The sequence below is a fragment of the Mastomys coucha genome, unplaced genomic scaffold (assembly GCF_008632895.1).
Source record: "Mastomys coucha isolate ucsf_1 unplaced genomic scaffold, UCSF_Mcou_1 pScaffold5, whole genome shotgun sequence".
Classification (NCBI taxonomy): domain Eukaryota; kingdom Metazoa; phylum Chordata; class Mammalia; order Rodentia; family Muridae; genus Mastomys; species Mastomys coucha.
This window is the reverse complement of record NW_022196911.1, coordinates 101,906,994-101,922,547: the sequence shown is the minus strand read 5'-3', so window position 1 is coordinate 101,922,547 and position 15,554 is coordinate 101,906,994. Positions and strand designations below refer to the sequence as shown.

Here is a 15,554-nt window from a genome sequence, read left to right as displayed (position 1 = left end):
TACTCCACTCCTTAATTCATTGTTTATTGCTTATTTTTGATACTACCTAGAGATAATACTATCTTCAATCTCAGATTACACTCTTAATAGAAACTTATTTTTAGAAGATCTAAAAGCATTATTATAACAGAACAAATCAGTACCACGTGTCTATGCTATAAATCGATTTCAGATTTTAAAAGTGAAGCCTACAAAGGATGGTAATAAGCATTCTGGCATTGTGTTTTGATTCTTCCTAGTGCTCTAAAACCCTTAACTGAAGTCTGGTTCTACTAACAAAGAATTCATATTTGTGGAAAATATGCATAAATAATCACATTACTAAGACTGCCCAGAGTGATTTAGCACAGACATTCCCAAGTCAAAACTACTTTGCTTCATAACCAGACAAACAGCTACATTAGATCAGTGATATGATATGGTGCTAAGGAGACTAGGCTGCTGACAGTCATTCTGACTTGTGAATCTAGAAAAGGAAAAGCCTCATTCGGGCTGGAAGCATAGTTCAGTGTTGGAGGGTTTGGGTAGCTTGTATGAGTCCTGTGTTAGAGCCTACATTCAAAGGAGTAGAGCAAAAAGGAGGAGGGAAAGGGTAAAAAGAAGGTAAGGAGAGGGAAAGAAAAGAGAGGTTACTGAGTGTTAAGAAGGGGCACTTAGGAAAAAAAGTAAAAGATTCAGCATTTATTTTATAACACTGAACTGACAAATGAATGCAAAGTACAATATTGTATCTGCTATGACAGGATGGAGAACGTATGCAATGCTGCCAGAAAAGCTTTGTTGCTTTGGGAAAAGGGGAAGCCTGTATATAATATAAGCTATTACTGAAATATAATGAAATATAATGAAATATAATGAAAGATAAATCTGAGAATAAAACCCTCACGGTCTTTTAATATTCAAAATGGATTCATAAGGTCAATTATATTTTATTTATCAGGATGTGGCTCAAGTTTTAATTTACTGTTTTGAGTTACATAAATGTGTCCTATCTGGCTGCAGAGAGATATAACCCTGACATTTCAGATCTGAAAATGTTACATTTTCAGAAGTAGAAATTTAGAAGTAGGAATCACTCTGTCTTGTTCACTCCAAGTAAAATATGTAGTATTGTTACTGTTTTTCCACAGGTAGTTTAACATCATTTTTAATGAGCAAGAATAAACAAAAGACCTAAAACCAAGTATCTCAAGGTTCTTTACTACTGTTCTGAACTGTATTTTCAACTAGAGCTACAAATGTTTCAGACACAATTCTATGGACTCACTCTGGGGAAGAGTGGAAAGGAGGTTGCCAGGCAACTCTCTGAAGTCTGAAAGAATCTAAGCACTGATAATGAGCCTGTCTCAGTTTGGCTCCCACACAAGAAGGATTTAGTGAAGTCCACATGTGTTTACAGGCCATTCACAAGAAGAGGCTATCTGTAAAAGTGTTCAAGAAGAGTCAAGCTCAGTATCTAACTCAAGTTTAATATTTCTAATACCCAAAGTATTTTCTACAACTATCCAGAATTCCAACAACAATTAGGCACAAGCTATACTCAAAAGGTCCAGTACTGAACGAGCATTCGTACACATATCTTTGATGTTCCTGTCTACACAGGGCCACTATAACATGTCTTTAATTATTTCAAATCACAAAAGTAATGCTGAAAACTTCATCTACCAAAATTACCTTGAAATTTATCTTTGAAACTGCAATATTCTCATCAGTAACTAAACAACATGTACCGTAAAACCTATGCTCTCTTAAGAGCATAGATATTAATGTGTTTTTATGAGTAGTATACATGCAAGGCTGCTCTGCCGGGTGGCCTGGTGCAATCCTCCCCTTTCACAGCAGACGCTGCATGCGTGCTTACCAGGGCAGTATGCATCCACGTCCAGTTTCTGAGCTGAAGTGAGGGTTGGGGAGCCAAGCTCGGACTCTGGAATTCGTGGGCTCTCAACAAACTTTGCCTTCCTCAGAGGGGCTAAGGACAAAAAGAAAGAGAGAAAGAAGGAAAGAGAGAGGAAAGCAGAAGAGGGGTGAGAAAAAGGAAAGAGGTACAGAGGGAAAGGGAAGGAGAAAGAGAGAAACACAGAGGGGTCATGAGTAAGGGGAACAGCAGGCAACAGATGGAAGCACTTAAATGAACGACACACTCTGTCAGACTCAGATCAGGTTACCCTATTTTTTTGTGCCAGAAAAAAAAAATTAACTGCATTCCTTACACAGGAGATGGGTCTTGTTTAAAAGTCATTGGAAATGGGATAAGCTCAAGTTTAATATCCAACACTTTGAGCACAAATTGTAATTGTCTACCACCTCTGGTTACTTCCTCTCTCTATTAAGAAAGGACTTTCTTGTCTTGGCTTTCTGTGCCTTCAAATACAAGTACTAACTAAAGAAAGTACTGAAGAAAGTTTTAAGGTTTAATTACAAGAGCTGTAATAAAGTTTTCTTTATCCAGAAAAAAAAAACTACTCATGATAAATACAGAAAGTGTGATTAAAATATTGATTAGTTTAATAGGAAATCAATCATTTTGCTGTTCAGCCATTAGTGTAAGAAGTCAACAATGCTAGGATACTAAAATAAAGTAGGCCATGACAAGTTAACACTAATGCTAAAAAGATATGTCCTAGTTACAAACCTAATCATGAGACCTATACAATAGTGACACTCCATACCATAAAATTATTCAATGTTATAGTAATATATCCATAAACTTGATATTTGTACTTAATGGAAAGTCATATTCAAAATAAGTATCATACTATATAACTCGTCCTTGCCTTGAAAATCCCAAATGCTTAGATTTTAGGTGTGCACCACTTTGCTTAACTGGGCATATAAATGGGGTGTGTATGGGTTAAGGTGCATTATTGACTTACATTCAAATACTCAGTTAAGCATCTTTTTTAAAAAAAAAAACAATTAAATATCTTAAAAGTTAAAATTAGATTGATTACTTTGACATTTTTCAAACTGAATTATAATAAACTCTAAGGCATGTCTAGTTCTCATGACTGTAGAATAAACTCTTTTCAGTGCTGAGCCATCTCTTCAGCCCTGATAATTTAATTGCTCAAACTCTTCAGTCCCCCTCTAGGCTGACAGTAATCCAGTCCTAGCTTTAGAATAATTACCACACCTTCTGAGTTCTGACAAAGACAGCATTGGTCCCTGATCAAGGGACTTTCTTTATATGTATAAAAATTTTAGGAATATTTTTAATGATACAGTTCTTGAGTAATGAACAGGAACCAGCAAAAGGGCAGAGATGTAGGAAAGAAATGGAGGCCAGTAGGAGAACTTAAGGGAGACGGAAGCATGTTTGAGCGTTATGAGATGGAGTCAAGGGTCCTAGGGAATACAGAAAACGCCAATACCTGAAGACTACAAAGGCAGTGTGGACACCAGAACAAACCAGAATTTTCACTAATTATGGAAGAGAAGAAAAAGCTATTTCTAGAATATATATATAGTATTCCAGCAAGCAGAGTTATCATGCCATTCTGACTTGTGTTCCTTTTCAGGGACTTAATTAAGACTGACATTATCATTGCCAGGCGGTGGTAGTGCACACCTTTAATCCCAGCACTTGGGAGGCAGAGGCAGGCGGATTTCTGAGTTCGAGGCCAGCCTGGGCTATAGAGTGAGTTTCATGACAGCCAAGGCTACACAGAGAAACCCTGTCTCGAAAAAAACAAACAAACAAACAAAAAAACCAAAACATTATCATTAAAGCTCATAATGGATACTTCATCTGTTTTTATCTGTACCTTCACTCAGTACATATTTAATTAATCCTACTATATACCTTGTCACTAGTTCATTTATCTAATAATGGCCTAAATTATTGAGTGAGTTTGAGTCAGGGTCTTATTCTGTAGTCCTAGCAGGCTTAGAACCTGCCACATAGATTAGGATGACTTCAGATTTGCAGTGATACTCCTGCTCTGGGATGGCAGGTATGTGCTGCTATATCTGGCTTAATTATTTTGTAAGATAATAATGATGATCACATCCAAGTAATTAATAGCTAACGTTATCTGTAAGTCAGTGAAACTTAGTAAGTACCATCACAGCCCAACAGTCATAGCACCACCAGGTTAAAAGGACAAGTCAGACATATGTTACTTTTCTTGAAAGTCCTATATTTACATAAATTCCTTTACAAGAAAAAATGCTCCCTAACATGATTCTAAAGGTAAGAAGACTGGACACCAAAAGTGTTTACCAGATCAAAACTAAATACTCTATGAAAGTAATGATTGGCCTGGATGAGTAACAGTAAAAAACTCAAATCAAGTACTTTGTTGTGATGTAAGCAATGACTGTTTCTCTGAGAAGTATTTAAATTGACATGGGAAAGTTGATTCTTATGCTATTAAAAAAATCTAATTTTGAAGGTGTAGGCTAAAGAAAGTGCTTATGGATTTAAGGGACATAATCACTTCAAAGATCTAAGTCTTATTTCTGGAATTTACTAGTAAGAAACATGTTATTTACAAAGCTTTGCTTTTCTCAGTCATAGAACTGATAAGTCTCAACAAATTCTAATCATAAAAAATATTTAATAGGCACTTAGATATGATGACAGCTCACAATATAATTTACTGAGACATGGAACAGTGAAGGCTCCAAATATGGAAAATAAGCAAGATTTCAGCATGTAGAGGAAGAATAACACAGTAGAGGAACAGTGCGAAGAGGCAGACGCTGAAGGATTTTCATCCTCTGCTTTTCCTAGTGCTAAAACCCTGAGCACAGGTTGTTCCTCAGTTATTTTGAGTTTACAACAGTACCTACATCCTGGATGAATTGTCACAATTATATTAATTGAATGAGTACAAGGTAAGAACAACACACCTTTAAGACATTTTCAGAAAACTAAGGAAGAAGTTGGGCCAGAAACATCTGACTGAGAAAAACAGAAGTACATGTAGCTAAATGATGATGCATAGGAAATGCATGTCGGTACCACACTCTGCAACTTAAAAGTTTTGCCAAGTAAAACAGTTTTCTACTCCTTTGTAACATTTTTGTGGTTAGGTTTTGAGACTGTGGATCAAACATAGAGAACACTGTTATCACTGAGCTATAGCCCTGGACCCTGGAATTGTTTTTCACCATTACACCTATTGATGACACTTTTCTTACAGAAATGAATCAGGCATGGTAGTATACAGCTATAATCCCAGCAATTAGAAGATAGAAGCAAGATTAGGAATTTCAGGCCATCCTTGCCTATACAGTGATCTGAGGGTTAGCCTGAGCTTTATGAAACTCTGTTTCAAATATGAAAATAAAAGAATATTTCAGTGGTAGACAAACTGTTTGAGCTGTAAATTGATCTTCAGGAAGATCAAGAGAAGTGTGTGGAATAGTGGTAGAGTACTTCCCTAATAAGCAAGAAGCCACGGGTTTTAGCCCTATGGGTATTTTTATTTCAAATATTATTTCATTCATAATTTTGCTCCCAATATTACGAGACTTGCTTTGAATTATGAAATTTTCTTAATTAGTCCAGAAAGGATATGAATCTCATGGAAATATTCAGCATGACAAGTCAACATACAAACCAAATGCCAGCAGGAAGGAATTCACTCTGTTTGGGACTCACACATAGTCTCTCTCTTAGTGATAGAAAAAGTCTTTTAGAGCCTAATTTTAATTGCAGATATTGAGCAGCTTTCAAAAAAGCTAGGCAACAACAATACATGACAACTAAGACTTAGATAACTACTTTATACATTATCTACACTTACCTAAATCCACTCGACTTTCATAAAACTTTTTTATGAAGAACACACTGTTCTTGAAGTCAGAATCACAAGACTTATGAAGGACCACAGTAATTAAATGGTAGAAAACAGAATCTACAGGTATTTTCATTTCAAATATTATTCATTCATAACATTGCTCCCCATGTATTATGGGACTCTCTTTGAATTATGAAAATTTTAACTAGTCTAGAAAGGATGTGAATCTTATAGAAGTATACAGCATGGTAGACACCACTGGTGCTTACCAACATCCAGTCTCCATTCAGTCCTAAGCAGGAGAGCAAGTAGGACTTCCAGATCTTGTGCAAATTAGGTAGGACTATGTGACTACTGCAGCCAATAGACAACACAGCCTCTGCTAAGTCTACCATCTGCCTCTTCCTTATGCAAAATCATCATGAAACAAATCTCATATTGAGACGGTGGAGCAAGATGACTAACTGAGCTGCCCAAGCTTGCTGGATGAACTAGAAACAAACATTGTTGCATGAAGTCATAAATATTTTTAAGACTGTTATGGTATCTGATCTATCATAACTAATGAAATACCTATAAAGTAATTCTCTTTTTAATTATGTATCGATCCTTCCATGTCAAGGAGAACATTTTAATGAAACACTAATATGAACTAATCCTTATTTTTAGCCAAGGGGAATAGTTTAGCTTTAGAGTTTCTTGAAACTTTATAAATCTATCTAGAATGTTCTAGATGATCTTCTAGTTACTGATTTTTCCAGTTTGATTGGAAAAAATTCTTTCTTATATTAAGTTTTTATTTCTTTTTATACATCTGTGTAACTGCATTCATTCTCTGTTGTCCCCTCCCTCCCTTCCTGCCTCTCTCTCTCCCTCCTTACCTCCCCCCCTCTCTTTCTGTGGGGGAGGGGCTTAGAGGCCAGCTGGACTCATAGGCAGTTATGAGTAGCCCAACATGCGTACTAAGAATGGAACTAACGTTTTCGGAAGAGCAGCACACTTTTATACATGGAGTCATCTAACAAGTCATATTTTAAAAAGGATTGGAGAGATGAATCAATGCTTAAGAGCACTAGCTGTTCCTGCAGAAGACCAAGGTTTGGTTCCTAGAACCCAAATGGCAGCTCACAACCATCTGTAACTTCTGTTTCAAAGTATCCAGTGTCCTTTCCATAGCCTCTGAGAACATAAGGCACAAACATGGTACATATACATCCATGTTAACAAACACTCACACACATAAAAATTTTATTTTAAAGAAAAGAATATTAGGAGCTAGAGTGTTGGCTTAAGAATATTAGGAGCTAGAGTGTTGGCTTAGTTGGCAAAGTGTTTGCCACATAAGCTCCTTAGAATCTTTGTGGAAAAGCTTGGGATAGTGTGTCCTTGTAAAACTCCTTCCTCCAGTGAATATCCATCTCATAAAGTCTTTATGACCATCTTGTGTGCCACCCTCTATGGACCAAGTGCCTATATAGACACATATGCCTATGGGAACATTTCGAATTCCAACAACACCACCTAGCAAATGTGTGGCAGGATGAGCATCCCTGTAAGGAGGCTCTGGGAGACTTGAGTAAATCTGTGAAAGTGAATCCTAAGTTTTAATGAAGACCTCGGGATATTAGTGGTACTAGGACCACGGGACATCTGCCCAAAATAGTCACAGATGTGGAATGGAGCCAACTCAAGAGCGGTGGTGTGTGCTTCAGGTGGCAGTGTGGAGGTCTAGGGCTACTTAAAGTTTTTATACTCTAGATTATCCCAAAGCAAGTCCTAGATGCCAGATGTGACATGTCAGGATTTGGTGTTTATTTGCTGGATTTGTTTCAAAATTTCTTTGTTATGCCCCAATATTCCCTCTTGGAATGGAATTATATACCTTGTGTCACTGTATGTTGGTAGTATCTACTATGCTTTTGATTATATAGGAGCTAACAGGAAAGAAATGTCTTTATTTTTCAGATGAGATGTAGACTTCTGACTTTTGAACAGTGTTAGACTGCTGTTTTGTCTGGCCTCAGTGGGAGAGGATGTGCCTAATCCTGTAGAGACTTGGTGCCCCAGAGAAGGGGCATGAGGGAGAGAGGGAGGGAGGGAGGGTGTGTGTGTGTGTGTGTGTGTGTGTGTGTGTGTGTGTGTGTGTGTGTGTGTGTGTTGGGGTTGCGGGAATGCACCATCTCAGAGGCAAAGGGGAGGGAGAGGGCATGGTGTAAAGAATTGTTGGAGGGGGAACCAAGAAGAAGGGCAACATTTGGAATGTAAATAAATAAAACAATTATTAAAAAAGAAAAAAGAAAGCAGACAGTGAACAAAGCTAGGCTATGGAGCCTCAAGATTTGGCCTCAAAGACCACTTCCTCCACATCCTTCTCAAACATCACCAGCTAGGAACCAAGGATTAAAGCATGTGAACCTAAGAGGTACACTTCATGTTCAAACCACAACAGTCTACTCAGGGTATCAATAGGCCATTTCATGCTGCAAAATGCACTCAGTCCAGCTTCAAAAGTCCCCATAGTCTTCAACAGTCTAGCACTTTCAGAAGGCTTTGAGGCTTTAAAAGCTCAAACCATGCTCGTGGTTCACTTTCTCTTCTTGCTGCCTGCCAATCCAGATGCAGAATGCTCAGCTATTTCTTCATCACCATGTCTGCCTGCACACTGCCATGCTTCCCACCACGATAACAGACTAAACCCCTGAGCTGTAACTCAGCCCCAATTCAATGTTTTCCTTTATAGGAGTTGCCTTGGTCATAGTTTCTCTTCACAGCAATAAAACTTTGAGATGATTGAGAACAAAACATTTATTGGCAACTGTAATTAAACTGGTATCCTAATCCCCAATAATGACTAGAAATCTAGGTATGTATATTTGACAGAGTGGTACAGTGACTGTCTAATATGTACAAACTCCTAGTTACATTCATGATGCTAGAAACAATAGCAACAGAATTTGGTACTTAATATGAAAGATACAACTGATGAAATATTTTTAGATAGTAAGAATAACATATAGAGTCATGATTGGTATCTAGGTAAGAAAATTAGGAAATATCAGGTATAAATGGGAGATATAAATTAGCAAGTTTAACAATTTCTCACACAGGCAAACTTAAGTCATTTGAGCAAGGTAGTCATTTGTTTAATCTGAGTAGTGCTCTCTGATAATTTTCCTTGCCATCTCGAAGGAAGGCCAACCCAGTTCTACATATCTTCAATAGCTTTTATTTCCACTGATGGCACATAGTAAGAAGTCAAAAGTAAGGGCAAAAAGCAGAGATTGAATGTGTTTTACATGTGTTAACACAGAAAAGCTAAAGTTACTATGTTAAGTTGAAAGTAAATCATTAGGTCATTATTGAAAGTAAATCATTAGGTCATTAATTGAAAGCTTTAGATTGATTAGTAGGCTCTCAAATTCAGTTTCTAAAATATGCTAGGATTAGAAATGGCTGAAAATGGGCTGGAAAAATGGCTCAGCCGTTAAAGGCTAGGCTCACAACCAAAAATATAAGAAATGGCTGAAAATGTGTGAAAAAACTTTATTATGGTCACTCACCAAATCTCACATAGAAAGAAAATCTGAAAAGCATGCTTCCTATAACAAAGAGAGAGAGAGAGAGAGAGAGAGAGAGAGAGAGAGAGAGAAAAGACAGATAAGAAATGTTTAATTTCAGAGGATAGAAAGAAGAATAAAGTGACAAAGAGCTAGGGATAGGAATGGAAGTATATGAATCGAAGCAGTTCTTTCAAAGCCCAGGAGGAACAAGAGCTAACATCAGATCACATGTAAGTAGCAATGTTTCATGTTGATGAAATGTATATTCAGATTATCTGAGAAAGACTGAAGTCTGTCAAGCTCACTTTTGTCCTTTGTATTTATATAAGTATCCCTCTAGTTCGAAGACCTATGAACACAGTTATAGTACAATCATGTTTCTCCTTGTCTTGGCTGGGTAGGTAAGGAAGGAAGTAACAAGATCGTCTCATCACCATGGCGACTTAATACAACAAAATACATTTTCCGCTTGATATAGATGGTTAGCACAAAGCTCCCTTTTTTCTTCAAGTTATTACTACGCAACCCAGTCTGGCCTGAAACTTGTAATTCTCTCACCTCAGCCTTCTAAGTGCTGGGATTACAGTGCATGCCAACATGCCCAGCTTTAATGCTACTTCTCTGTGCAGTATACTTTCCACTATTATTTCAGAGCTTTGATGCATTATTCTGTGACACTCTTCTCTGGTCTTTGTTTCCTCAGCTCAGCAGGACTGTCATTCTTAGATTCCCCATAGAGTATATTCAGGCAAGAATCCAAGGTTCGCTTCGTTCTTGACCCCTGCCCTATCCTTTCACTCAGTGATTGCATAGCCATGCTGACATCTGTGCAGTCTCCAAAAACAGTTGTTTCCTGTGGGAAGGCCAGTCTAAAAATGGTTAAATTATCACAGTGGGAAGAGCCTCTTATGATGCTTCAACTTGCATTTACTGTTTATTATTCAAGAATGAATCTGATGAGAGACAGGTTTATCTGCCTGGGATTACAGGCATGTACTGGAATACTCAGTTTTATGCAGATACTGAAGACTGAAACCAGGTTCTTACTTTATCAGCTGAGCAATCTCCCTGGCCCTGAAGCAAATGACTTTTAAAGGGAATGTGCAGATTCTAAAAAAACAAGTAAATTCACTTGGTGGTGAGACTTATGTTGTATGACTTATTATTGTGTTGTCTTCAATAAACTACTAAACTTTTCAAGTGTGAATTCCTTATCTTAAAAATGTGAGGCATAGGGCTGGAGAGATGGCTCAGTGGGTAAGAGCACTAACTGCTCTTCCAAAGGTCCTGAGTTCAAATCGTAGCAACCTCATGGTGGCTCACAACCACTTGTAATGAGATCTGATGCCCTATTCTGGCACGTCTGAAGACAGCTACAGTGTACTTATGTATAATAATAAATAAATCTTTGAAAAAAAATGTGAGGCATAAAGTCGCTCTCCATTATAAGCTATCAAATTTGAATGGTAAATAAATTAAGAGGTAGATATAGCTAAAAAGATATTAATATTTATTATTTAGACCATAAAGCAGATAAGAAAGCTATATTAAACCACCCAAGGCCACTGACTATCCCTGGGACAGAAACTGAAATGTGGATGTGGGACTCATTACTTAGTAATGTCATATAAAATAGACACTACTTCTCAAGGTCATCACAAAGATTTAAATGAATTAATCTTTGTAAGATCATCATAATGCCTTTTATTATGATGTGCTTAACACTAGATATTTTATAGTGTATAATGATGATGACAGTGGTGGTAGTGGTGTGTTGTCAAGCAATGGAGGAACACGGAAAGATACACATAGTAACTTTAGGGTGCAGGTCAGAGTAGTTGGCCTTAGTGAAGATGACTTATGACATCTAACTGCAAAGAGTAATCTGCTTTCAGTTCCTGGCTCAATTCCTTCTGCCCTCTTTGTCTCTAAACAGAAAACTGGTATTGAATGAATAAAACTTATGTTTAGAAGAATACATACTGTACTAAGTGTACTGGTACAAACTGTCTTCTATGGTACAGAATTGGAGGGAATCTGTTTATAGTACAAGAAAGCTAAAGTCAAATTCCCTGCTGAACATGTTACCAGTGATTTAAAAGTATGTTATGTTATATGTTAGATCCTGAGATTATAAACCTAAAGTATAAACTCTGTTCTATTACTGCATATGAGCAATCAACTTCATTAGTGTATACGCTTTTAATAGGTACTACCATCAGATAATCTCAGTGCAAAACTCAGAATCATATAGAATGCAGCCACACTACTGTTTGCTCTTTTGCACTGACAACTAAAAGTGCCTCATAATATGCTGATTAAAATTACATAAAAATTCCTTGGAGAAATAGTTTTCTCTAGATTTTAGAGAGAGAAACAGATTTGAACAACAATGATGTACATGATGGGCAGTTGTCATTTACTGGCTGTTAGGAAACTGTTGTTTTTTTCTCCAAAGCTTTAAACAAGTTATCTGAAGACCTTAATTATTCAGTGTGAAGGTAGAAACTGCTACAGTTTGCATAAGCATGAGCACTGTGCCAGTACTAGAATAAATTGGCTAAAAATAAGTTAAAAAGAGGGACCAAGGAGAGGGCTTAGTGGGTAGAGTGCTTACTGCAAGCAAGAGGTTGAGTATGGACTCTCAGTAAAAACAGTAAAAACTCTAGGCATGGTAGTCTACACCTCAAATCCTAGCTCTGGGAACAGAGACAGATGGATTCTTGGGTCTCTTGCCAGCCACTTTAGCCACAATGATGACCTCTAGGATCAGTTAGTGACCCAATTTTTAAAAATAAAGTGAAGAAATGATTGAAGAATATAATTCCAGTATCAATGTCTGGCCTCCACACATGCTTGCACAAGGAAGTACACATGCACACACATGTGTGCATATATATACACTCACACACAAGCATGCACACACACACACACACACAGATAGGATAAAAGGATAATTGGTTACAACTATGTATTTCAAAGCAGTAGGAGTTTGAATGTTTACAACACTAGGTAATGATGAGTGAGTCCAATCACCCTAATTTGATCATTACACACTCTATGAACAGTCAACTATTGCAGTGTATTCTACAGATATGTCCAGCTACTATGCATCATTTAAAACTTTTAAAAATTAATATATTAAAGCAAACACTAGCCTGTCCTGTGGGCAGAAATGACTACAGAGACATTTCTAAGGATTAAGTGTGAATGCCAGTAACTTTCTGGCTTGTTTTTGGAATGTGCAGTTGTTAGTAGTCTTACAATAGGAAATTCACACCAAAGAACACTCAGTAATTCCAAGCTTGGGTCAAGAATCACATTTCGTTGACCTCAGAATGTTTGCCAGAAATTACCGGTTGTGTAGAAGGGCTAGCTGCTTTTCAGTCTCTGAAGCCCTGGTATCATCTTGGCAGAGAACAGGAAAAAGGATAAGAACATGATTAGTTCATGAGAAAAACAGGATCTGAAGAATTTGAATTGCTTTCTCTGTTAGAAAAGTAAACCATGGAGGAAGGTAGCCAGAGAAACTAGATGAACACTATGCCAGGGAAGACTGACTTAGGTAGAAGTGTTCCATTTCATAACAGCATGGAGGACTGGCAGTGTGACCATGAGGAGAGGAGACATGCAGCGAGGATGCACTACCTAGGCTTGGATCTAGTTTCTGGAGTTTTCAAAAATCTCCTGCATTTTGAACTGAATAAATACACTTCTCTGTTTACTGTTCCATTTTTAAGATGTAGAGGGAAAATCTAGAAGAGTGGAGTCGTGATGTATAAGAGCAGAAAGAATGGAGGCTAAAAAGCCAATCTTAGATTGTTAACTTTAGACAGTGTCTCATAAATTGTTCTTTCACTAATGTATCTCACTGGATGTATGGGAAACATTATGTAAAAGTATGGGGCAACAAAAGTTGAAGAGGTGAACAATAAAATCAGTTTTCATAAAGCTGGCACCACAACCAGGCATAGGTGAGGCATGTACAACACTCAAGAGGCTGAAGCAGGAGGACAGAGTTTGAGGCCAAAGCAAATTTGAAACCATCCATAAAATAATCATTTAAGTTTTCTTTGTCTAACTTTGGTCATATACTAATGGTATAAACACAGGTAATACTTAGGGTATACTCTATGCTACAAAATGTTAAATACCTGGTACATGATTTGTTATTCTTAAGAGAGTTACTCTTATGTGCATTTTATAAAATACAATACAAAAAACCTAACTATGAATAATTTGTAAACAGTTACACAGTACAAAGGTACAGATGCTGGAACCTGCACCATGATGTCTGATCAGCTTCTGCAATTTTCCTTTAAGATACAATTCATTTACATAATCAGACATGCATCTGATTCTAACCTCTATTGACAGAGGGAATTTGGACTCTGTCTATTGAAATGGTGTTTCGAAGTGTAGGGGAATGCAGGGTAGGGAGGCGAGAGTGGGTGGGGGCACCCTCATAGAAGCAGGGGAAAGGAGGATGGGATAGGGGTTACTGGAGGGGGAACTGGGAAAGGGGATAACATTTGAAATGTAAATAAATAAAATATCCAATGAAAAAAAGAAATGGTATTTCTATACACAAACTTCCATTTTTGATTAAACTTAGCACAAGTCATGTATGGACAACACCACACATGTCTAGCCCACATGAATGTGGCTTTTCTAGTAGAAAATCCTAAACAGCACAAAGACAATATATGAATGTGGCCCTCTTACTGTCTTGATAGAAACTAGCCCATTGCTAAAAATATTGAAGATAATAAGGAAAACATGTTTTATATATATATATATATGTATATATATATGTGTGTGTGTAAAAGAATCTAACTTATAAGTATAAATCTATTAGCTACACTTTTGATGCAAAATCTGAACCTTATTTTATCAGAATATGAATACCAATTCTTTCATGAATAAATAGCACAAATAGGCATAGTCAATATCTTTAAAATAAAAACAAATGGGACTGGAAAGAGAACTCAGCAGTTAAAAACACTGGTTGCTCAAAACAATCCTGAGATTCTACCTCATACTAGTCAGAATGGCTAGGATAAAAAAACTCAGCCGGGCGGTGGTGGCGCACGCCTTTAATCCCAGCACTTGGGAGGCAGAGGCAGGCGGATCTCTGAGTTCGAGGCCAGCCTGGTCTACAGAGTGAGTTCCAGGACAGCCAGGGCTAAACAGAGAAACCCTGTCTCAAAAAATATAAACTCAGGTGACAGCAGATGCTGGAAAGGCTGTGAAGAAAGATGAACACTCCTTCATTGTTGATGGGATTGCAAGCTGGTACAACCACTCTGGAAATCAGTTTGGCGGTTCCTCCAGAAATTGGACATAGTACTATCAGATCCAGCTATACCACTCCAGGGCATATACCCAGAAGATGCTCCAACATGTAATAAGGACACATGCTCCACTATGTTCATAGCAGCCTTATTTATAATAGCCAGAAACTGGAAGCAACCCAGATGTCCCTCAACAGAGGAATGGATACAGAAAATGTGGTACATCTACAGAATGGAGTACTACTCAGCTATTAAAAACAATGAATTTATGAAATTCTTAGGGAAATGGATGGATCTGGAGAATATCATCCTGAGTGAGGTAACTCAATCACAAAAGAACACATATGGTATGCACTCACTGATAAGTGGATATTAGCCCAGAAGATCGGAATACACAAAGTACAATCTACAAACCACAAGAAACTTAAGAAGAAGGAAGATGAAAGTGTGGATATTTCATTCCTTCTTAAAAGGGTAAAGAAAATACCCATGGAAGGAGTTGCAGAGACAAACTATGGAGCAGAGACTGAAGGAAGGACAACCCAGAGACTGCTCCACCTGGGAATCCTTCCCATATTCAAACATCAAATCCAGACACTATTGTGGATGTCAGCAAGTGCTGGCTCACAGGAATCTAATATAGCTGTCTCCTGAGAGGCTCTGACAGTACCTGACTAATACAGAAGTAGAGGCTCACAGCCATCCACTGGACTGAGCACAGGGTCCCCAATGAAGGAGCTAGAGAAAGGACCCTAGGAGCTGAAGGGTTTGCAGTTCCTTAGGACGAACAACAATATCAACTAACTAGTACCCTCAGAGCTCCCAGGGACTAAACTACCAACCAAAGAGTACACATGGTGGGCCTCATGTCTCTAGCAGCAAATGTATAGCAGAGGATGGCCTAGTTGGTCATCAATGGGAGGAGAGGCCCTTGGCCCTGTGAAGGTTCT

General features: G+C 37.7%; 1 protein-coding gene across 6 annotated transcripts in view; it reads right to left on the bottom strand.

Moving 5' to 3' along the window:
- Positions 1 to 15,554, bottom strand: part of Tanc2 (tetratricopeptide repeat, ankyrin repeat and coiled-coil containing 2) — a 320,134-nt gene that overhangs the window by 169,513 nt on the left and 135,067 nt on the right. For 3 of the 6 annotated variants that reach the window (XM_031355008.1, XM_031355009.1, XM_031355011.1), the window contains exon 5: positions 1,862 to 1,972. The exons of the other annotated variants lie outside the window; for them this stretch is intronic. In XM_031355008.1, coding sequence (XP_031210868.1) covers positions 1,862 to 1,972 — 111 coding nt within the window. The remainder of the gene's footprint in view (positions 1 to 1,861; positions 1,973 to 15,554) is intronic. 6 annotated transcript variants of the gene reach the window in all.